Source organism: Verruconis gallopava, assembly GCF_000836295.1.
Source record: "Verruconis gallopava strain CBS 43764 unplaced genomic scaffold supercont1.9, whole genome shotgun sequence".
NCBI classification, from domain to species: Eukaryota; Fungi; Ascomycota; class Dothideomycetes; order Venturiales; family Sympoventuriaceae; genus Verruconis; species Verruconis gallopava.
Genome location: NW_015622145.1, coordinates 882,431 through 905,162, shown reverse-complemented (window position 1 = coordinate 905,162; position 22,732 = coordinate 882,431). Strand labels below are relative to the sequence as shown.

At 46.1% G+C, this 22,732-nt stretch overlaps 6 protein-coding genes across 6 annotated transcripts; 2 read left to right on the top strand and 4 right to left on the bottom strand.

Moving 5' to 3' along the window:
* Positions 1–2,992: 2,992 nt before the first annotated feature.
* Positions 2,993–5,146, bottom strand: PV09_03643 (uncharacterized protein; the record flags this gene model as incomplete). The annotated part of the gene is made up of 2 exons (XM_016356864.1): positions 2,993–3,999; positions 4,588–5,146. The coding sequence occupies 2 exons, from the start codon at positions 5,144–5,146 to the stop codon at positions 2,993–2,995; spliced, it is 1,566 nt and encodes a 521-aa protein (XP_016215657.1).
* A 1,639-nt stretch (positions 5,147–6,785) lies between these two features.
* Positions 6,786–10,460, top strand: PV09_03642 (uncharacterized protein). Its single transcript, XM_016356863.1, has 3 exons — positions 6,786–8,758; positions 8,812–9,992; positions 10,075–10,460. Exons 1-3 carry the CDS (start codon positions 6,979–6,981, stop codon positions 10,147–10,149), a joined length of 3,036 nt encoding a protein of 1,011 aa, XP_016215656.1. The 5' UTR covers positions 6,786–6,978; the 3' UTR covers positions 10,150–10,460.
* On the bottom strand, positions 10,401–11,616 carry PV09_03641 (uncharacterized protein). The gene is made up of 3 exons (XM_016356862.1): positions 10,959–11,616; positions 10,631–10,906; positions 10,401–10,581 (listed from the first exon to the last, which is right to left on the bottom strand). Exons 1-3 carry the CDS (start codon positions 11,573–11,575, stop codon positions 10,473–10,475), a joined length of 1,002 nt encoding a protein of 333 aa, XP_016215655.1. The 5' UTR covers positions 11,576–11,616; the 3' UTR covers positions 10,401–10,472.
* A 1,433-nt stretch (positions 11,617–13,049) lies between these two features.
* Positions 13,050–16,102, top strand: PV09_03640 (uncharacterized protein). Its single transcript, XM_016356861.1, has 2 exons — positions 13,050–14,282; positions 14,331–16,102. Exons 1-2 carry the CDS (start codon positions 13,202–13,204, stop codon positions 15,935–15,937), a joined length of 2,688 nt encoding a protein of 895 aa, XP_016215654.1. The 5' UTR covers positions 13,050–13,201; the 3' UTR covers positions 15,938–16,102.
* Positions 16,103–16,193: 91 nt separating this feature from the next.
* PV09_03639 (uncharacterized protein) lies at positions 16,194–17,420 on the bottom strand (the record flags this gene model as incomplete). The annotated part of the gene is made up of 2 exons (XM_016356860.1): positions 16,194–16,690; positions 16,744–17,420. The coding sequence occupies 2 exons, from the start codon at positions 17,418–17,420 to the stop codon at positions 16,465–16,467; spliced, it is 903 nt and encodes a 300-aa protein (XP_016215653.1). The 3' UTR covers positions 16,194–16,464.
* A 1,118-nt stretch (positions 17,421–18,538) lies between these two features.
* On the bottom strand, positions 18,539–22,078 carry PV09_03638 (uncharacterized protein). Its single transcript, XM_016356859.1, has 2 exons — positions 19,266–22,078; positions 18,539–19,207 (listed from the first exon to the last, which is right to left on the bottom strand). Exons 1-2 carry the CDS (start codon positions 21,106–21,108, stop codon positions 18,888–18,890), a joined length of 2,163 nt encoding a protein of 720 aa, XP_016215652.1. The 5' UTR covers positions 21,109–22,078; the 3' UTR covers positions 18,539–18,887.
* Between the last annotated feature and the right edge of the window lie 654 nt (positions 22,079–22,732).

The window sequence follows — 22,732 nt, the reverse complement described above, 5'->3', positions numbered from 1 at the left end:
ATATCTGTAGAGACAGGACGTTTATATAGACCGTTTTCCTGATATCCTTATTGCCTTGCTTATTCTGATCATTCTTGGCAAAATGATCAGAATGATCACTCTGACCAATCAACAGTATCCTAACCCTCAACCATTGGCTAATGCGCTCATTTTGATCATTTTCCCAAAAATGATCAAAATGATCACTCATGTGACTGATCACGTGTTACTTCGTAACATACTAGTACCTAAAGTAACCTTAACCTTCTTTTTTAGTGGATTAGACTATTATTAACTTCTACTACTTCTTTTAAAGATAGTAGATATAAGATATTATTCTTTACTTTATCTAAGATTCTAGTAATTTAACTTTTATTAGAAATACTTTCCTAATACTAATTAGCTTTACTAATATAAGCTACTTCAGAAGGGTTTAGCTTCCTAAAGTAAAGGAATAATATATAATAAAAGCTTATTAAGGAAGGAATACAATAAGATTATTATATTTATAACTTAGAATAGTTTAAGCTTTAAGAATATAAGAAAATATTTAAACTAACTACTAGCTATGCTAGATAGTTAAATTATAGTAAGTATAGACTTAGGCATAGCCCTCCTTATATAGATCTATTTCCTACTCCTTATAACCAAGTCTTAATCACTCCTAATAAGACTTATATATATAGTCTTATCTATTAAGGTTAAGACTAATGCAGAAAGTCTCATATATCAAGACTGAGACTGCCACTTGGTATTGCTTGGCAATGACCCATGTTACCCTGGCCGTACTGACAAGTACGCCGTAACATTGCCTTACCGCGCCGAGAACTTAATGATGGTGGCGTGGGTATTAGTAAAGGAGGAGTTAGGGAATGAGATGAAGAATGCCTATAACCTACACCTGAGGAGTAAGGTATTGATAGACCTTATCTCACCCCTGATAAATAAATAGCTGACTGCTGTAAAGATACTATTTTATTATATATATATATATATATATATATATATATATATATATATATATATATTTATATATATATATATGTATATACATATATGTATATATAAATAGTAGAAGAATAAATTTTAGAATATAAAAGAATTTATATCTTTATTAAGTATTAAAATCATAATATTGTTACTATATAATAGAGATAAATATAATAATATATATAGCATAATACTAAGATATAATAATAATAATAAATAGTAGAAGTAATAGATGGAATACACCTAATATAATATTATACTAGTAGAGGAATATAATCTTAGTAAGTCTGGGGACCAGACTATGGAAGGGGGGGAAGAGTTATAAGGAATAGAGTAGGAATATATATATGGTACGGCTGCGCTCAGGCTGCGGGTTATATGCTCTAGGGGGAAGCAGTATTTAAGCTATATATAGTATCCACCTTAATTTAACTCCTTAGTCATCAGTTTTAATACCAATCTATACTTATTGCTCCCCATCCTGATATCACGCTTACATTCACCCCTTACATCTTATGTCCATTCAGCTTATGTATATGATGCTATTACTTGTTCCATTGGTTATCCGCTTACAAGCCAATAGGATTAGTTCCACGTGTTATGCTGATAACAATTACCTTCTCTTTTACCCTTTTCTTAGTAAAATTAAGAAGTTTATGATTTTGGTTTATTCAGGAAAGAAGTTTAGTAAGCTTGGCACTAACTTACTCCAACTCCTCTAAGTCTTTTACTCTAGTAGCCTTAGTACTCTCTCTAATCTTATCTAAAGGCTTCTATAAAGCTCTTGTACACTTCATACCTTTACTGGCATAATAGAAATACTTCTTACTTTTTAAGGAAGATATTATAAAATAATCTAAATTATAGGAAAGGTAATAGAAGCAGGAGGTGTCAGCAGGACTTTTAAAAGAATCTATTTCTGTAATAAGATTTTTATGATAAAGCGACTGCGCTAACACCATCTTCACTCTTAAAAGATAAAAGGGACCCATATCTTCTTTAAGTAAAGCTTGGGACAAGCTTACTAAGGAGGGGAATGATATTATAAGTATAAATATATAGAACTAATCCTATTAGTTCATAAGCAAAAAAATAATGGAATAGGTAACAGCACTTATAGATTCTTGGCATAAGCATGCTCATAGTGTTCATGAATAAGCAGGATAAGCACGCTTATAGTGCTCATGGATGAGCGGGATGAGCGCCAGATTTCCTATATCTATAAAAATATCCTGTCCCTACCTTCATCATAGTTCTCTATAATTTAACTATCTAGTTTTAGTAGTAGTTAGATTGAATACTTTCTTATACTCTTAAAGCTCATACTACTCTGAGTCATAAATATAACTATCTTAGTATACTTCCTTCTATAATAAGCTCTAGTTATACATTACCCCTTTGCTCTAGGAAGCTAATCCCTTCCGAAGTGGCTCATATTAGTGAAGCTAGTCGGTATTGGGAAAGTGTTCCTAACAGTACACATGACTACTTTATATATATATATTTAAGGCAGCTCAGAGGAGAGACTCTCAGGAGCTAGCGGACATTCTTAAATCAAACTATCTATCTCGCACTTCTATCACCAATCCCTTACGCTACCCTAAGTTATAAAACTGAATTATCTTATTATCTCTCCACTCTCAATAAGCCCTAGTTCTCTCTTATTCCCTTTGCTCTAGGAAGCTCATCCCTTCCGAAGTGGCTTACGATAGTGAAGCTAGTCGGTATAGGGAAAGTATTCCTAACACTCTATCACCAGTGCTTCTAGGTGAGGGGTTTAAAGCGTGCCGCGATTCAGGATCTTCATATAGGGGTAGTAGGGTAAAAAGAGAAAATACGACACAGTTCGGAGCTGTCACTAAGAGGGATATAGGTAAAAATTGAAAGCGCAACGCGATGCAGAATACAGCAGTTAAGTAGGGCTCACTGTTGATGTGCTTATGGAATTTATTCTGCTTACTCTGACCAAAGTAAACACTTCTGCTTATATGACCATATTCTCACTTATTATTCTCATTATATTTCAGTCCTGAATTCTCTGATTACAAAATGGCGGAACTGCATAGTATAAAAAGGCGTGAACTATACATGCAACAAAGTCGCCTAGCCAATGAACCCAATGATAATTGAATCGATGTGCCGCCGACATGAGGCCAAGACATCGCGCAGGGTTGCAAGATAGACCATAGTAACCTCTCATCGATATGCCTCCGGCAAATAAAGCAACTGCGGAAGAAAGTCCAACCAAGAATGGCCCAGTAGCTGGGCTAAAATTGCTCTTGTTTCTTGGATCAAGACCTAGACCAAAAGCAAGGTATAAGACAAATAAGGATCCCATTGTTTCCAATGCGAAGACTTGTTCAGCAGAAACCAAATTCGGGTCAACATAGCATCCAGGAGAATATATCAGGGTGCTTGGATCTCCACCAAGAGCAGAGCGAAGAATATATGCACCTATTAGCGCTCCAATGCACTGAAAAGTAATATATAATATCATGCGGGGTAGAGATGTTAGTTTAGCAAGAAAAGTGGCAAAGGTTATCAGTGGAGTCAAATGAGCACCAGTCACAGGACCTAAACTAAAGATGAATAATGTAACTATAAGGAATTGAACGAGTGCAGCAATTCCAACTGGAATAACAGCACCCAAAGTTGTTGCAGTCGAGAGGTCTGCAGTTCCATGTGAAACAAGACCTGCCATGAATACCCAGCAACAAAGCCCAACGCCTTCAAGACACGCATTGCGCCAGAGATGTATGTCTCCAAAGGGTCGAAGACTTAGAATTGCTCTCCATTTGGGAGATTGAACGGCATCAGGATTAGTGATTTGGAGCTTTTCGTAGTCTGGGTCGGATTCCGATACAGCATGAAGTTGATTTCCACCGACGCGTCCAACAAATGGTTGGGAGTTGATATTTGTGGGGCTTATTGGAGCAGAATTCGTACGCCATCGTCGGATGGGAGCTGGATCTTCTGGGTTCTTGAGATTTGTCATGAATTTGTTGATAGGAGGCACCGTCCGCAACGATTCTGTACGCCTCAGATCATTCATCTTCATGTGAGTGCTTGGTAATGATTAGGGTTGAGACATGTAAGCCTTACGTTTCAATTAAAAAACCGCTCATAAAGATAAATATCCAGCAGAAACATTCTGCAGTGCATGATTTTATATGAGAAAAAGTTCATGAGAGCGAAATTTATTTATCAAATGTCATTATCGGAAACAACTGATAAGCACATTTCATGAGGGAGCTTGTCCTATTTAAGAAATTATTTCCAGCTATCGCGCTCAGAGACGCCACATAGGCTGAATATTCATCTCTCCACAACCCTAGCCTTTCACATAAATTCGCGTCATAAATTAAGATCAGTCACATTATCGAGTGCAAATATCTATGAACCAGCATTTGACACGCTTACAAATGAGATTTCTTATGCTCTATACTTGTCCTTAGTTACAGCGGCTCCAATTGGTTTCATTGAGTTGCAATTGTCGACAAAGTATTACAGGATTTAGCAATTGATCTATTTCAACCTCGGCTGAGTTCAAGGTTTTATTTCCTGAAAATCATTGTTGACATGTCTTTCTATTCGCCTAGAAATTCCACAATCTCCTACGCTCGAGAAACGACTTGAATACGTTTTTGGGAGAGTTCAATTCGCGCTTCTGAACGACACTGTTGATTACCTGCGAACACTCAATTTGATTCACATTGGTAGGTTGTGAATCACGCTTCTCGACTGAGCTTTGAATTTCCTGGGCTGTTTCGATTTGTGTAATATCAATTGGTTCGCCCTTAGGACGACCCCATCTCTTCGCGACGGAATTTTCGATGCCCTGGACCGTTTCAATCTGAGTTATTCCAATTGGCATTGCATCAGGCTTGCGGGACCGCTTTTCAACCGTGCTCTGAATAACTTGGACGTTTTGTTCCTGATTTATATCTATAGGAGTGATTATAATCGGTGTGTCATCAACGCCGTCTATTTCAAATCTTAGCATTTGGTCATCAAGATAGGTACGCAACAAACCTCCATATTGTGGAAGGTCTCTTTCTCCATACCGACCATGTTGTGGTGATCTTTCGACGATATCTTGGCCATTGACTGGGATGGGAGTCGCGACAGCAGATCTCAGAAAGGCGACTAAATAGGCGACCAAGTATTGTTGTTTCATGATTGAGGAAATTTGAATTGGAATGATGCTAGTGTTGGTGGTTTGCTTGAATTTTGGTAGATAGTACTTTATGAAAAGCTCGTTATGAATGAAAAAGAAGTGGCAATCGAAGGCAAATTTATAGCCAACATCTGTTAAAATTACGACAACCTAAGAACTGACTGCTCTCACACGCTAGAACTAGTATAATCATTGTGATTGACTGAGCAGCACCTTCCTGATCAGACTATAAGCCATAGTCTCGATGTGTCTTCATTCGTGGGTGTGAAGTGGAGTGATGTTGAGCCCTGAGAAAGCAAGAAGTGAGCATAGGTATGAATCGCAAATCAAGATTTCTCAGGAAATTCACGTAGGAGCTGAGCAGTTGTTCTTTCTAATATCAGATGTGGTGATATTTTTTTTTTTTTTTTTTTTGGGGAGAACTCGTCTTGAGCTGACATGGAACATATGAGTCGGCGAGTAGTCGGATCTCAATCGTAAGGAAGGTTATATGTCAATAGCACGCGTTTCAATCATTACAGCAGCAGGACATATGATTGGTTAAATTTGTGAAAAATCATGACAGAGACCGATTTCTTGACCTATTTTGGTTTGCACGTGGCCACTTTCTTGTTATGCGACAACTCGGCCGGGGAAATTTGAACCGTAATTTGCGCGTCTTTCGACACGTCATTGCTCGAGAATCATATTTTGCATAGATAATGTTTTCATGTATCTAAGTGTTATATTATCAAAATGGACTGAACATGTTTCCCGTATAATTCCAAGCGTAACATCTGTTCACTTAGAGGTAGGTAAGAGTACAGATGCCTTTAGTTTTGCTTTGAGTTGTCGACTCTTTCAAACTCTCTGTTGCGTAGATTCGATTGCCAAGAGATCTCCAAAAAAGCACTTTTGCCCAACAACTTATGGTCTGAGATGTGCCAGTGAAATAGTCGAAAGATAATATTGGAGAATCAAGCCTTCTACATACGTATCCAGCTCGAGCCTCTAACTTATTCAGACTTATCTCCTGCTAACCTCCGCATCACCAATTTCGCTGTACATTCTGCAAGCAGGATGTTGTTGTATTCGCCTGTTGTTTGCTTTAGCCCTAGTTGCTTAAGCTCTTGATTGCGCACTGCGCAACATATTCGGTCACCAATAATCGTTCGATGAAGAGGCTCACAGTCTCAGCTTTCGAATAGCCAGAGCAGAAATTTGAGCATCGAGCACAGAACTGGTTGCAAATCGAACCCCCTGCAGAAATCAACCCTGACATGCTATTCAAGTGTGTTTTCTAGCAACATGAGTAGCAAGCCTCCAAGCAGAATGTAAGATCGACAACTCAGGCTAATTCTTTCTCTTTCAGCTAGCCTGAGGAGACCTAAACAAACCAGGAGCGCAGAGAGTATATCGAATACCACCTCCGTGAACGTTTCACCGCACTCAACGAGAGACATACTGAATGTGTGATCGCAGCAAATACGCTGGGCATAGCTTAATGCTTTGTGCTTCTATTTATGCCGCAACTTTCAAAGCTTTCGTTTCGTTCGTTGCGGAATAAGGGCATTTGCAGTGCTGAAACATGATTGGCTCACAGGGTGAACCTTCTGGCTGCACCTTGAGATGCACGAAAATGCCGAAATGATTATACAGTAGCTGATTCTCTTTTCCAAAAATCACACAGTTACTGTAAAAACTCTCCGAACAAGTGCTTGTTGCTGAACTTTTGACGTCTTTAAGGCGCATTTCGACGTGGCCGTGACATGTTCCAACGGTGACAGCTGTCATTTCCTCCATCGCACCACAAAACGAGAAAGTGGTATAGCAAAGCATTACACGCCGCCACAATGTCCGACTACTCCATGTATCACGCGCTGGGCAACCAAATCCCTCACGATCCTAACCAACAGCCACCGCCTCACTCGCAACCCGGAAGTGCAGGTACCCGGCCACCAATTGTGGCAGGTCCTGCGGGATATCAACAGGCTGGATCTGTGTATGGCAGCGTCCCAGCCGAATCGTATGGCAGCTCGTCCCAACCTGGCTACCAGCAAATACCGTATCAGAATCAAGAGCACAGCCAGTATGGAGTACAAGAACATTCTGGTACAGGAGCGACAGACGGTTTTAGTGGTCTTGCGCATCATATGGGCAGTATGACACTGGGGACAGATGGAAGTGGAACAGTAAGAAAGAAGAGGCGAGATAGGCACGCGCACCATGAGTTGCAGACGACAGCTTCATCTCAAGCGTTTAATGGTGCGCTGCAGCCATCCACTGGACAAGCGCAGTATGGACAAACACCCTTCGGACAACCGCAAACTCCCACACCGAATCCGAACCAGTTACCCAATTTGGTCAACGCACAGTTCTTGCAAAATCAACAGGCAGTGCGCGAAGACCATACAGCACGGGGAACGGCGGTGACATCGGCTCAGGGCAGAGTTGATCCGGAACAGATACCAAGCGTGCCGAATTCGCGAGATGTACCAGCACAGTACTATTTGGAGAATGTTTTTGCTACCATGGACAATCACATTGCTCCGCCAGCTACGGTCCCTTTCGTCGCATTTGATCAAGGCAACTCATCGCCTAAATTTGCTCGACTTACGATGACACATATTCCTGTTTCCCAAGAAGTCCTAAACTCGTTAGGTCTTCCCCTTGGCCTTGTTCTTCAGCCTCTTGCTCCCTTGCAGGACGGTGAACGCGAGATACCAGTCCTTGATTTCGGTGACCTCGGGCCACCAAGATGTCGAAGATGTAGAGCCTATATCAACCCTTTTATGACATTTCGTTCTGGTGGAAACAAGTTCATCTGTAACATGTGTACCTTTCCGAATGACACACCACCGGAGTATTTTGCGCCGACAGATCCGACTGGTGTCCGGGTTGATCGACAACAACGGCCTGAACTGACACTTGGCACCGTAGATTTCCTAGTACCAAAGGAGTACTGGACAAAACAGCCAGTGCCACTGAACCTGCTATTTCTGATCGATGTCACCGAAGAATCTGTTAACAAAGGATTTCTCACAGGCTTTTGTGAAGGCATAATGAACGCGTTATACGGAGGCGACCCTGCAGATGAAACATCCCCACGGCTAGCGAAAGGCGCAAAAGTTGGCATCGTCGCATTTGACAAACAAATGCATTTCTTTAACTTGAGCTCAGAGCTTGAACAAGCTCAAATGATGGTAATGCCAGATATCGAAGATCCCTTTGTGCCGTTAAGCGAGGGACTTTTTGTGGATCCACACGAATCGAAAGTGGCCATCACGCAACTTCTGAACCAGTTGCCTCAGATGTTCAATCCGGACCTGCATTCCGGCATCAAAAATCCTGAACCAGCACTTCTACCAGCCCTCGAAGCCGCTGCATCAGCCTTGAAATCTACAGGTGGCAAAATTATTTGTTCGTTGGCCGCTTTGCCAACTTGGGGAAGAGGACGGCTCTTCTTAAGGGATGACAATACTGCTGTTGCTGGGACAGACGCTGAGAAGAAACTTTTGACCACGGAACATCCCGGCTACACCAAACTTGCTAACGATATGGTTTCCAATGGCGTCGGCGTAGATTTCTTTCTTGCTGCTCCAAGTGGTGGATATCTTGACATCGCAACCATTGGTACGTATTCAACTAGTTTTGGGTTTATTTTTTCCACTAAAGCAATTGTTTAGGGCATGTGTCATCAAAATCAGGTGGTGAGGTGTACTATTATCCTAACTTTCATTCCCCTCGAGACACACTTCGGCTGTCGAAGGAGATTAAGCACACAGTCACGAGGATGACGGGCTTCCAAGCATTGATGAAGGTCCGCTGCTCCAATGGGCTTCAGGTTTCAGCTTATCATGGCAACTTCACCCATCATACGTTTGGCGCTGACCTCGAATTTGGCGTCATTGACGCCGATAAAGCAATCGGTGTCATGTTCAGCTACGATGGCAAGCTTGATCCTAAACTTGATGCCCATTTCCAAAGTGCTCTTCTATACACGGCTGCGAATGGTGAAAGAAGGGTGCGATGTCAAAACCTCGTCGCCAGTGTGGCTGAAACAGGAGGCGAGGCCATGAAGTACGTCGACCAGGATGCGATTACTACCATAATTGCCAAAGAGTCGGCCGCGAGGATACCTGAGAGGACTTTGAAGGATATCCGTGGAGCCATTACAGAGAAAACTGTCGATATACTCGCTAATTACCGCAAACACTTTTCGTCCGCACATCCGTCTGGTCAGCTTGTTATACCTGAAAATTTGAAAGAATTCGGCATGTATATGCTTTCACTTATCAAAACACGTGCTTTCAAGGGCGGTCGCGAACCGAGTGATCGACGCGTTCATGACCTACGACTGCTACGATCTATGGGGGCACTTGAAACATCCCTCTATCTGTACCCCCGCATTTATTCTATTCATAATCTGGCTGACATGGATGGTTTTCCAAACGAAAATGGACATCTCCGCATGCCTTTGTCGCTGCGGGCTTCGTTTTCGAAAATGGAGGAAGGCGGGGCGTACATTGTTGACAATGGGCAGATTTGTCTGTTATGGCTACATGCTCATGTCTCTCCGAATTTGCTTGAAGACCTTTTTGGGCCTGGCATTACGGATTTGAAAGATCTTGATCCATTCATGAATCAGCTTCCCGTATTGGAAACTCACCTCAATGCTCAGGTCCGAAATATTCTGCAGTATCTAGAGACTGTACGAGGCAGCAAGGCTCTGACAATTCAACTTGCTCGGCAAGGGCTTGACGGCGCGGAGTATGAGTTTGCCAGGCTGTTAGTTGAGGACCGTAACAATGAGGCTCAAAGCTATGTTGACTGGCTTGTGCACCTGCATCGTCAAATACAAATGGAGGTACGTCTCACCATAAGCCTTTTTCTTATCATTCATCCTTCTCAAATGTAAACTCGCAGCTGAACTAACTCTTCTGTTCTAGCTGAGTGGACAAAGGAAGAAAGAAGAGAGCGAACACTCCACGTTCATGGGACTGAGGGGCCAATATTTCGGGTAGGGACATGTAGCTGTGCAACTTATGCAGACGCCGGAACGACGATCACGAAATTTTTCAGCAAACACTTGCGCAAATCATTAGCAAGCAAGTATGTCCAGGCTTCAAACTCCCTGTAACTCAGGTTAGATAAACACCAATGCGTACTCTAACCGTGGACATGAAAATGTCGCCTTTAGCTAAGAGTCAATGGGTAGAAAAGGACTTGAAAAATCGTCTGGCGCGTTGCATGGCTTTCAAAAGATTATCAGTGCGTAAATTACTATAGCGCTTCAGACATCAGAATTCCGAGAAAGTCTATTGACATTCCACTATTTCCAAATCGGTCAGAGGCATCCAGGTGAAATTGCATTGATGTGATTTGTTAAACTTTTCCACACTCGCTTTTGCATTTTTTGGCCTTCCTCGCCAGTGATCGATTCTGGATTATAATGTCTAACATTATGTTAGCACGGATACAAAACAACTTGCTGGGGGCACGTACTCCTTGACCATACATTCCGAGAGATATTTACCGTGCGACTCCTCTCCCGCAACAGCGCCGTGTACCAGGGTCCTGCTTCCCATCTCAGAAGTCCTGCCAATCTGGTCACGCAACGCTTCGACATGCTTGCGGATCTTCTCGTCCACGTGGCGTGCGAGTTCTGTGTAGCACAGTCCAGGATTCACATAGTTGACCACAACACCTGTCAAGGACACTGGGTTACGTAATGCCCATTCCCTAACAGCATAGAGAAGGAGGAGCTTAGAAAGCGGGTACCTACGCGATCGTGTTAGCTAACGGAAAATTTGTCAGGAGACATCAAATATACCGAGCATTGATTCCGTGAACTGGATCGTTGAAGAAGTCGATAATATCTTCCTCATCGGGGACCCTATTCAGCTCATCCCTGCAATCATCTTGATGCGCTACACCACTTCCAACTATGCTGATCGTAGGTTTAATGTTGAACTTTTCCGCACACTCCTTCAGTTTAGGCATTACGAGCCCGGCAAGTAACATCGTTCCCGTCACATTGACGATGAGCGACATCTCCATCCCCTTGTCTCCAGTCTGCCATTTATCCAATGCCATTGCAGCATTCTCGATAATTGCGTCGACTCTTTCAAGCAGCTCAACTCGTTTTGCAAATGCCAAGATAGAATCATACGAGGCCATTTCAAGTTGCCATACTTCTAAAACTCCCGTAATCCCCGTGGCAGTTTCAATTTTGGACCTTGCGTCTTCTCCTTTGGATGGTGTACGCACGGCGAGAATGACTTTCGAAGCACCTGTCTGGACTAAAGATTTTGCCGCATCGAAACCCAGCCCGGTATTTGATCCGGTGACGATGAACGTGCCGCCTCTGATGGCTGCCGCATAAGTATCTGCCGTAGGAAGTACGACTCTCTGATCGCGGACAAAATCGTGTTTGAACGATGTAGACATGTTTTCAGTGAAGGCAAGGCAAACGACACCACAGTGAGAAAGTGAAAGCTCGTGTCGATTACCAAGTTGTGAAGAAGAGTGTCGAATTTTTATATCCACATTTTCACCTATACAATTACCATCTGCACATGCTAACTCCGCCATTACATTCTGGAGTTAAGCAAACACTATTCCGAAGCGATTAATATTCGTTACATCCCACAAGGCGCTGAATTCGTGTCAAGACTCAGCTAGGAAGTTGATTGGTCCATTACTGTTTTCCAACTTCGGACTAGTTTGGTTCTCTTCCACAAACAGGTCGGAGATAACGAGCAAGTATATCCAGACGGCGGATAATTAATGACACCGCTTTGTTGTTCATTGCTTGTCCTTTATCAATGACCACTCACGACTCAAACAAAGCACGTCGCCTATGGGCGGCGTGGCATCGTTTCTGATAATGGATCTAAAAAGGACTCAGAATATTTAGAGACATCGCGATCCTCGACTGCTCAAAGATCATGATCGTCTTTATGAGCTCGACCCTCAGCGTATAATTTACGAAGAAACCACCCAGCAGTTGTTTCAATAAGTTCATCGCCTGATTATCACATGTCCAAATAGGGCCGGTGCAATATGGCCGGGCAACACGCACATTTCTTCGCAGTCGGTGGAGATGATGAAGACGCGGAGAAATGACGAAAACGGAAGACGATATCTGAAGTAACAAATAGGCGTGTAGAGTTCCCGAAAATCATAGCCAAAGACTTGACATTTTGCATGATTCTCGGTCTAACTTGAACAAAAACGCTCGATGATTTTATGTTCTAGAGACTTGTAACTAGTTACGGACTGAGTATGCACAGTGCTCCCTGTCAGTAGTATGGCAACTTAATACTTAATTGCAACATTGACGGCGATAGACCGCAATATCATTTTTCGTCGACCCCATGACGTGTAAATGTCTTTGTTCAGCGCAGATGAAACTGATGAAGACGTAGCGTGATCCCTAAACCCACAACGGAGAACTCGAACATGAAAATATCGAGTATGCAACGGGGGGAAACGTCTATTTGTATCTATTATGGCGTTTATTCAATAGATTTTGCATTGAATGCCTCTTTGCAGTTTTAGTTCATATACAGCAACGATGAAGCTGTCGAAGTGTTTCGATGTCTGGAGTGGACACCCCCGTTACCCAACCGCAAGATGCGGCGACAAGAACTACAGTATGCGGATATGTGCAGGGCGAGCCTTGTGTGGACTTGTCTCATGGATTCATGGACGGTGTCGGATGAGGCAATCGTTCATCTGTCTCTGCTAGGCCGATGGCATGTTGACCGCGAACAGGCAACAAAGAAAAGCCGACGCAGACAGGCCGGGGAAGGATCAGCCGACATCTACGCGGTGGTCGCCTAACCACCCTCGTGCTTCACGAGGCGTCTTTTCGGTCAGCACAGGCAACGGCTACGCCCATCATGAAGGCCTCCAAACGAAAACATCATGTCGTAGCTATCGTCTTAAAAGACATTGCCCCACGTTCTGTGGACAATATTATATTCAACACAATCCGACTTTCTGGACAAGTGCCAGGCTACCCGAATAAACTGGTGGCGAGCAACGACGCTAGAACCCTGTCCCTCCAGCATGTCCTCGACTCCCAAGGGCGGCAGCGCGTCTAAGAACACACCACCGCTGCGACCTGTGAAGCCGACGAGTTCAAAAGTCGCCTCAAAAGATGCCAGACTTCGTTCTATCTCTGCCCCGCCGCTAAATCTCCCCCTCATCTCCATCGAAGACGTGACCCAGCCTCTTACCTATGCAGAATCTTCCCACGCCGGCACACCCCCGCATTCCAAACCACCCACTCGACATGTAACAGACGAATGGTCAGGCGCGGGAAGGGTTGTCGGCCAAGATGAATATCGTAAGCCTAGTCGTGAATCGGTAAATCCCAGCAGAAGCCATTCGTCGGCATGGAAGCACCACAAGCGGAGTCCGAATGTAGGCTGGAAGAAGAGATGGGACATGCACCATGATCCATTTCGCGACGGACGCGTTCTCATTGTAGATTGCTACAGTCGCGAATTCAGCGACGATGGCAAGCGCAAGACGGAGGCGTATGAACTTGCCAGTATCAACGAATTGAAAGAGTTCTACGGTAGCAAAAAGGGGAAAGGTGACGGGCAATGCCTGCGCATTGTTCACGTTCAAAATGCTATATGGGCCCGCGATTTTCTTCTTAAGAAATTCAACATTAGCTCCAAGGTCGAGGATGTGGTCGGCACCTCATTTGGCAAATGGGTGCAATTCGATAAACCCCAGCTGCGAGCTGGCAAGCCCGTGCTTAATGCGAAGAGTTTTCGTTGTATCAAGGACCCATGGCGCGGCGTTAGCAGAACGGGGTTCGTTGTTGACTACCTAAAGAGCTTCAAGCCAGGTGTCATCAAGGATTCAGCAACGCAGGGCTTCAAGCTTATGGGATTGAACCACTGGGATCAGGAAACTGGTACCACGATAGAGCATGGATATGATGTGTATGTCCAAAGACTGAGCGTTTACATTCAGAGAAATGAAGGGAAAATCGACCTGCATCCTTTCGATACCGAGTTACGGAACCCGTATATTGATCTAGCCTTTGAAACCGTGCAGCAGAGAGCGAGGAAGGAACGTAGCATCCAGATGGTTGACAGCACAAACATAAACGCTCGGAGCGATTTTGATCACGGTATGTAAAAAGGAACAAAGCCTCGATCTTTGCTCATTCACCATCTAGACTTTGACTCGGCAATTCCGAAAATGGCAAACATGCACGTGCCGAATGACTGGGAGGCCAAAGTCTTTGAGAAACTCACTGAGCTTGACAACGGAAACACGATCATCGTTTTTGAAAGTAGCCACACAGGAAACCTTGGTGATACTTTAATTCAGGCGCGTGAAGAAATTGAGGTCCGCTGGCGTAGACTCATGCTGTATCTGAACAAAGAGGAGCAAACCGAAGACAGATTGGCAATGGAATGCATGGATCTTGTTCTGCGTGACATTTTTGCCGGCCTTCGCATACGCTGGGAGAAGACTTTAAACAAGTGCGAGGCTCACGTCAGCATCCTGGAGGACAAGATATACGAAAATCCGGCGGACGAGTCGCGTGCTCCAGAACTGTGGAGCAATAGTGCGCTATGGCTCAAACTCGAGAAGCTAATCAGCCTCCATATAGTCACGATAAACGATCTTCAGCAGCAGATGCGTGATCTATCGGAATCCGAAGACTTCGTCAAGGACGATTGGCTTAAAGATACACCATCTGATCTCACCCGGGTCGCGACGCTTTTCGACGAGGAGATGGTCAAACCCACTACTAATTTGTCTGACCTACTGTACAAAAGCGTTGGGATTCGCGACAGCAGGCATTCGCTGCAGCTGGGAACGTCCATGTGGCGTCTTTCTTGGATCACCTTCATCTTTCTCCCTCTCACTTTCATGGTCGGTTTCTTCGGCATGAATGTTGATGTCTTCCAACCGGGGAATGGCCATTTCCCCAGTTTAAAATGGTATTTTGTAGCATCGATACCCTTGATGATCATCATAATTCTGCTGTACATGTTTATCAAGTCCGCCATCTCTACAAGCATTTCTCACGACTTACCCATGCAGCGCGGTGTTTATGAGCAGATCTACAACGAGTTTGCTGAAGCACATCCGCGTTTGTGGAGTCGTGCTGGACCTCGCACGTTTGTCCAGCCCACAGGTATCATTGTGAGATTGAAATGGAGCCTTATCAAACGCTGGTTCCATCCTAGCTCTACAATTGCTCGGGAGTCATACACCAAGATAGACGAGCTCGGACTTTGGGCAAGGATTAAGCGATCTGTAGCGATGCATTGGCTTACGGACATCGAAGCTGCTTCCGGCATTGGCATGGACGAAGAGCTCGGCACGGACGGCGAAGGCGAGTTTTCCACCGTGCGCGAGCTTCTCCAAACCTCAATGCCAATAGCCATGGCGGAAGCATGGCCAGGTATAGGCGATCCGCCCTCTACTCCACCACTGTTGGAACGGATTTTGTCGAGGCGCAGTCGAAGCTCCAGTGGTTCACGATCATCGGTGTGCAGAATATCAAGCCCTGGCAGTGCAATGGTTATTGAGGAAGAAAAGAACGACGAGGAAATTACTGGTGCAAAAACTAGCATAGTCGAAGGAAAGATGACCACAGCTAATGTTGAACCTTCTGCAATGGTGGGCACATCTGCACATGCTGAAAAGAGCACGATGGGTGATTCTAGCCACGCATCGTCCGGGCTGTTAGATGTGCCATTTACTGTGAAGAGAAGCTTTGAGCGCGCTCCTGAAAAAGCTGGCACGCAGGTTAAACCTACTTATTGAATTGGCAAATATCCTATTATTTTTCGGGAACTGCTCTAAGTCTTTTTGATACTGTAGATTTACATGGTAAATAGTTATAGCTCATACTACTCTTGCTACTAGATGAAGTAGGGATTACTTCTTTAATGAGAGTTTAGGCTACAATTAAGTGCTAAGATGAAGCTGTCCACACTCTATTCAATCTTATTTTGGTAGGGGACCTTTGAACTAGAAAACAGTTGTTCAGGTTAACAAAAGCGCAAGATCTGTAGAAAAGCCTGCATTATCCGTTTTATATTACATCCACTACCCGAATACTTAACGATCTTCTTAGTTTTCTTTCGAGAAAACAGATATAGTTGAAGGCCATTGCTATATGCTGATTTATCCAAGACATTGCAGGAAACAGTTTGGTCAAAGAAATAAGAGTCGACCATCACCGAACTGTGCTAGAAAGGGTCAACCAATGCTTTGAAAGAGGTCGTATCTGCGATAGCTTATAAAGGGAGGTGGAGTGGGATGTCCGTTGCCGCCGAGGTCCATTTCTCTTATATCGACAGCAAGCAGTGCGCCAAAAGCACCAAGAAGAATAAGACCGTTGAACGGGACTTGACGCAACCACTACCTTCGGGTTTTGCGCCAGTCGCATTACCCCCCAGATACCAGGAACCAATGTCAGTCAATTGACCCTCATTTGTAAGCATTGCTGCGGCGGGACCGATGTTTGATGAATCGCTTCGAAAGGAGCCGAAGTAAGCGTAACGGCTCACATTGCTTTGGGTCTGTTAATAAAAATTCACCTGCATGCACGGGGTACAAAAGATTACCTCCATCCATCAAGCATGTTAATGCTCTCGTTGTAGAAAACTTGCGTAGAAATCAGATCCGCATTTGGGAGACCGAACTCAGTAACCCATATCTCCAAATTAGGGTATGTGGTTGTCATGTTCCCGACCCAGCTCGCGAAGCCAGCAAAAGGACCATACCAATGGATGGGCATGAAGTCTGGATTACATTCGCCATCACATTGGTCTTGCCAGCTTTTCAACCAGCTGTAGCCACTTGGTGACCCCGAAACAACTGGTGCGCTGACTTTTATTCCGAGTGCCTTTAACGGCTGGATTTGCTTCAGCCATACGCTGGCTGCATCTGAGGGAGATATGTCACTGCCGCCTACGTCTTTCTTCATGTCCGGTTCGTTCATGGCGAGCACGTGGGTTATGTTCTCGCCTGACAGTTTTCTTGACCTGACTGAGTCGAGAAAAGACGTGTCGTTCTTGTCATCAGGGGCACCCCATAGCATCGGTACAAAATGCAAAGCAGACTGCCGCAGCTGCTGCGACGGATATGCGCCGTAATTGTAATACCAGGTGAGGTCTGTGTTAGTGAACCATACTGGCGCATCAGTTGTCGAGTCCTTGGTGCTGCTGATAAACACCAGTCCACGTTTAGATGACGACGAGGCGGTGACGATAGGAAGCAGTGACAACAACGCTGCCCACATTATGCTCAACGCTTCGATGAAAGCAAGAGGACAGAATGCTGGACCACTGGATCGTTTCTCATTTCTACGAAGCTACACTTGATGGAAAGCAAATCACCGGTGATGTCAAGCCGATGATCGATGAAGTTGAGGACAGGGGATGTTCAAAAGAACCTGAACCTCAACATCCAACTACTGCACATGGTCGACCAGGAACTGTGCAGGCATGGGAGGCTGTGTTTGCATGGTACAGAAGGCGTGAAGATAGGCACTTTCTTGGATGACACGCGATTCCAGTGAGGTCAATGTAAATGGTTCGAGATCGACATCTCTCGCAAGCGAGAGCTACGTCAATGGCACCCGGCACCCATCGATTGCGGATTGGCTAGGGGGGGCCATCTTCCATGACTTCAGCGCTCGCGCAACTCGATTCGAGGGGCTGTAATCTGCATAGGAAAAGGCGCTTTTGTTCCTGCTGAAGAATTTCTACTCGGCTCGAAACCAGCAAGCCCTACGCTGAGGCTTGACGGGCTGCGTGAGCGTTTTTGATCCGGTAAAGTGAACTTTCGTACGAAGTTGACTTTGCTGAAGAAACATGGCACGTGCGCTTTCTGCTGGCGAGAAAAAAAAAATTGACTTTCTTTTTTCTGCGTCCACCAAAAACGTCAACAGCCAACCGTACACTAAGGGTAGACGGACTGCTAAGGCCAAGTGCTCCTGCTCACGGAGCAGCTTGATCTGCTGAAGATGCAGACTCGATGGTGTATGCGAAGTACCGACCGGTGCTTCATTCGTATCTTGCAAGGTCCTCGCGGCCGATGGAAAACGTGTCTGGCTGACGGATCATACGAAACCATGGAACTCTGATCCGGTTTCGATACAATGAATGTGCCATGCTAAAAGGGTCGCAGTCTTCTCTATATAGGCTGCTCGACTCACTCTTTGTGGCTAGACTAAAAGAGCAGCATTGCTCCCCTTCGTCCTACAACCGCCGCACTCGCTCTAGAAGCGCCTGGAAGTGCTGTGGTATCATTTCAGAAGGCACAGGTCTCGCTCACGATTTCACCGGGGGCGAATTCGGATCGCGTTCACGACCGAATCGTGGCCGTGACGTGAAAGTCGGGTTTGGAAGCTAAGAATTTAAAAACAATATTTGAAGCATTGAAGAACCGTCCTCTCCAACTTGAATTGCTATTCTAGTCTTATTTCCTCAAGAACAGTTCGATTTGATCAAATAGACAGGAAGAACAATTAACACCGTTCCAATGCTGTTGGCAACTCATGGCCTAAAGAGTGTACGCATGTGCAACGCTGCGGATATTTAACCGTGATACAAATGTGCAAGAAAAAGGACAAGTAGTATTGTTTTGCAGCCGCCATAGTTTCACCTTCCCATATTGCACACGGCTCAGATCTTGGCGTTTGGGTGAACAAAAAAAAAGACTCAATCTTTTTGCAAGAAGATTCGTTATGTATCGCTTATGCTATTCAATAACCCTGTGATCGCCACCTGGGATCCACGCTTGGGAGTAAAGGTGCGCGAAGAGAGGGATTGGAGCTTTCAGAATGCAGCGTCCTGCCACCCATGCTTAGTTGATCAGGGGGAAGAAGGCGTTCTTGTGAGTCCGTCGGCTTGTGGCCATAGCTGTAGCCACGGTATTCGGTATCGTCGTCCGCGTAAGCAGCGGTGACGGGCTTTTGCAAAGATGGCAAGGTTGGCTCTCGCTCGGACTTGTACGGAGGTGGATGCAGAAGGGAATTGCGAGGATCAAGAGGGGTGAGATTGTCGAGGTCGCGGTTGATTTTTTCTGTCAAACGGCGTTAGCAACCATGTCATGAGCTGAGACTTCAAAAGATATGTCGTACCTGCGTCCTTGCGAGCTTTGCGGTGTGGATTCATGCGGAAGAAGGTGATGAGCGCATTGACGGCGATCAGGATGGCAAGCACACCGGTCAATACTGACTGCATGACGATCAAGACGACACCGACAACAGTCTTCGGCGTCTGAGAGATTCCCAGTTGTTCAACGAAGACCAAGATGCAGAGCACGGAGAGCACTCTCACAACCTGGATAATGATGTTGATCCATTGACCCGATTTCAGAGTGTATGGGCGTGTCCATAGGAGCAAGATAAGCATGAGCGATTCAACGATCAGCTGCCCACCCGTCTGGATCATGCCGTGGCCGTCGCCCGCCGCAATGATAACGCCTTTGGTAAACATGTAGATGATGCTGGGGATAAACATCCACCAGTAGCCCTTCTTGAAGGAGTCGTAGAAAAGGCTGTATTTAACCCACGTCTCCTTGTTCTCATAAAGGCCGCTTGTATCGCCCTCTGCTTTCTTGTATTTGCGGGCTAGAGACCAAATCCTCCAGGTGAAGAAGGCTAGGATTGCAGTGAACAAGGCGAGAGTGACGCCTGCAAGGGCTTTGGCCGCCCAGGAGTCGCCACGTACAAGCTGGTAGACACAGTACAAGGTCCAGACTCCGTAAAGCAACAGAATCAAGTTCGTGATCGTCTTGGCCATGATCCACCAGTATCTCTTGCGGAAGCTTGTGAGACGCTTGGGGAATTCACCAAAGAGCGCCCAGGCTTCGAGAATGACCTTGAACAGCAAGATTCCAACGATGATGGCGGCCACGACGATGGCAAAGATTAGAAGGACGGTCATGAAAGTGTTTTCAGCTGGGATCGAGAGCTGTTCGACATAGCCCTGAATGCCGTGGACGAAGTGCACAGCTTTGCTCTCCGACTCGGAACTATTTCCCGAAGTGCTGTTGCTTTGAGAAAGCTGGAGACTGCGTGCCACGAGGTCGACGAAGTCTAGGCCGCGCTTTGTGATTGTGCCGTTGCTAGTTCCTTCAACAATGGTGGCGTTTTTCAAAAAGCTGTACGAGGCATCCGTCAGATTTCCACCTGTCGACTTCCGAAAATTGTCGATCGTAGTTTCCAACCCGCTCCAGGGAATTAGAAGTCCTGAGAAGCCGAAGTTCTGGGAGAAGCTAGTGTACGCAGAGGGATAGTTGACACTGAGCATGCCATTCATGGCCATGCTCTGGAACCAACCGACAACTTCGCCAAAGGTAGGACTTGGAGTTGCACCGCCGACGTTTCCTGCACCCGTCAACGCACCCAAGGCAGACACAAGCAAGGCACCGGCAGCGATGCCCGCAGCAATGGCAGAAACAGCCGTGGTCTTCATGCTCTTCCCATTGCTCACTACAGATTCGAAGCACGCAATGTCGGAGCCTCCATTGACGGGCATGAGCTCGAGTTTGGCGGTACCGTCCAGATTAGGAACTGAGAATGCGATAGACGGAATCATGTTTGCGTACGATGTTGGGATATCCTGCTCACCCTGCGCTGAAAAGGTTCCTTGCGGTATTGGACACAGTTGGTCAACTTTGGTCGAGCTGTCGCACGGGTTGAACTCGTTCTGGTACACCTGCTGGCCGTACGCGAATACGGTCAGCTTGGCCATAACCTCCTGAGACTTTGTGCTGGTGCCGGAGACATCGAACGTGACTTTCTTGTTGGAATTGTCATAAGAGATGTTGAGCTTCTGCACCTGGATATCCGAGTTGGAGCCACACGACGAAAAGCCATCGGTTTGCAAGATCTGTGCACCGAGTACTCCGGCCGGCAGAGCACCAAAGAGCAGGACTGCAGCAGCGAGCACGTTCGGGACGTGCCACCTGGTCTTCATCGTTGTCCAGAAGCTGCGACGCGGCTGAGATACGGGGAGGAGACGGGTCCAATTGGATCGGCCCTTTTGCAAGGGATACTTGGTCACTCTGGCTTCACAAATGACCTGTCTCGAAGTGGACGGACGTGTAGGGAAACAAAAAAGCAAAAGGAGGTCTTTCCCGCGAAGCGAAGAGGAATTCCAAGAAAGAGTGGGAAAGATCGTATTAAAATCGCAGACGGCCGCAGGATCAACCTTCCGCCGTGCCCTATTCGTTTGTACTGGAAGAATGAAGGTTGGGTGGGATTAGAAAGGGTCGTCACGGAAGGTAGAAGCGGAAAGGCGAGGTAGGCGAAGAAAGGCTCGAGGGAAAGAAGAAAGGGGGTAACGGTGTTGTGAGGGCGTAGGACGTGAGAAGCGAGCGATGCACAGCGAGCGTGAAAGAAGAAACTGGATTGAAGTGGAAGTGTGGTAACGATGGAGGAGAAGAACGATGGTGAAACGCAACGGCCACAGGAAGCGTCCGGCCCAGTCTTGAGAGAAAAGGCGTGGTGGAGCAGCAGTGGAGCAGATTCCTGGTGGTGGCTTGTTTCGCTCAGGCCCAAACGTGGTCTGCTGTTGGTCGTCGCAGCGGGAAGCGGGTCCTGATGCGCGTCTCCTGTAACTAGTCTGCAGCCGATCCTGTGGTCTCGACGCCAGGAGACTCGATCCGGGGAGGTGTTTTGGCTTTTTCGAAAAGGGGAGTGCTTGATGAGGATTGCAGCGATAGTCGTTTATAGCAGCGAGCGCGAGCGAGAGCGAGAGGAGCGGCAGCGAGGCCTGAGAGGCGTATACGGGATGTGTACGCGTGCTGAGCCCGTTGCTTGTAGTCGCCATTGCATGACTACTATTTGTCTGATCGCACAGCCAGAGCTGCTTTTCCTGGCTGCGCTCCCTGCTGCTACATCGTATTCACTTGTCAGGTGAAAAATAGAGATGGCGTCGGTGTGTCTCCCCAACCCGGCGAGTCGTTCGCCCACAGCGCAACGCATCGCGTCACTGCGTCCGGGATTTCCTCGACGAACGATGCTGGATTTGCCAACGGCTGCGCCTCGCAAGCCGATAGTGCGTGCATTAACCATCTAAGCCCGTTGGCAGCCGATCGTTGTTCAACAACCCAGCAGCACATGAACTGCTAGTTCCTACTGCCTGCCCAGCTGGAAAAAGGCACAGCAGAGAAGAATGGGCCACGCCTGTCCAACCACAATGACGTCTTTACTTGGACCCAGAGCAGCAGTCCAAAACGTTTTCTGTTTGCCAGCCGAGATGAAGCGTTCGCCGAACAGATTGCAGGTTTTGAAACACGACGCAAATACGCCCACCGTTTTCCTCTCTCACTCCACCTCCATTCACGAAGAGAAGCAAGGACGGAGGGAAAGAGAGAGAGAGAGAGAGAGAAACAAACGGAAAACGAAAGCTGGAAGATCCAAAATCTGCGCGGTGCGCTCCTTGCCACAATGCGTCGAGGCTGAGCAGCAGACACACGGCCAAAAATAGGACGCCCAGGAGCCCTGCAGCTTTTAGCCAAGTTAGCCCAGCTCAGCGCTCCCGTGCCAGATACGTCGCCCAAGCACCGACAACACCGTGGATGAGCCGAGTGCTACTG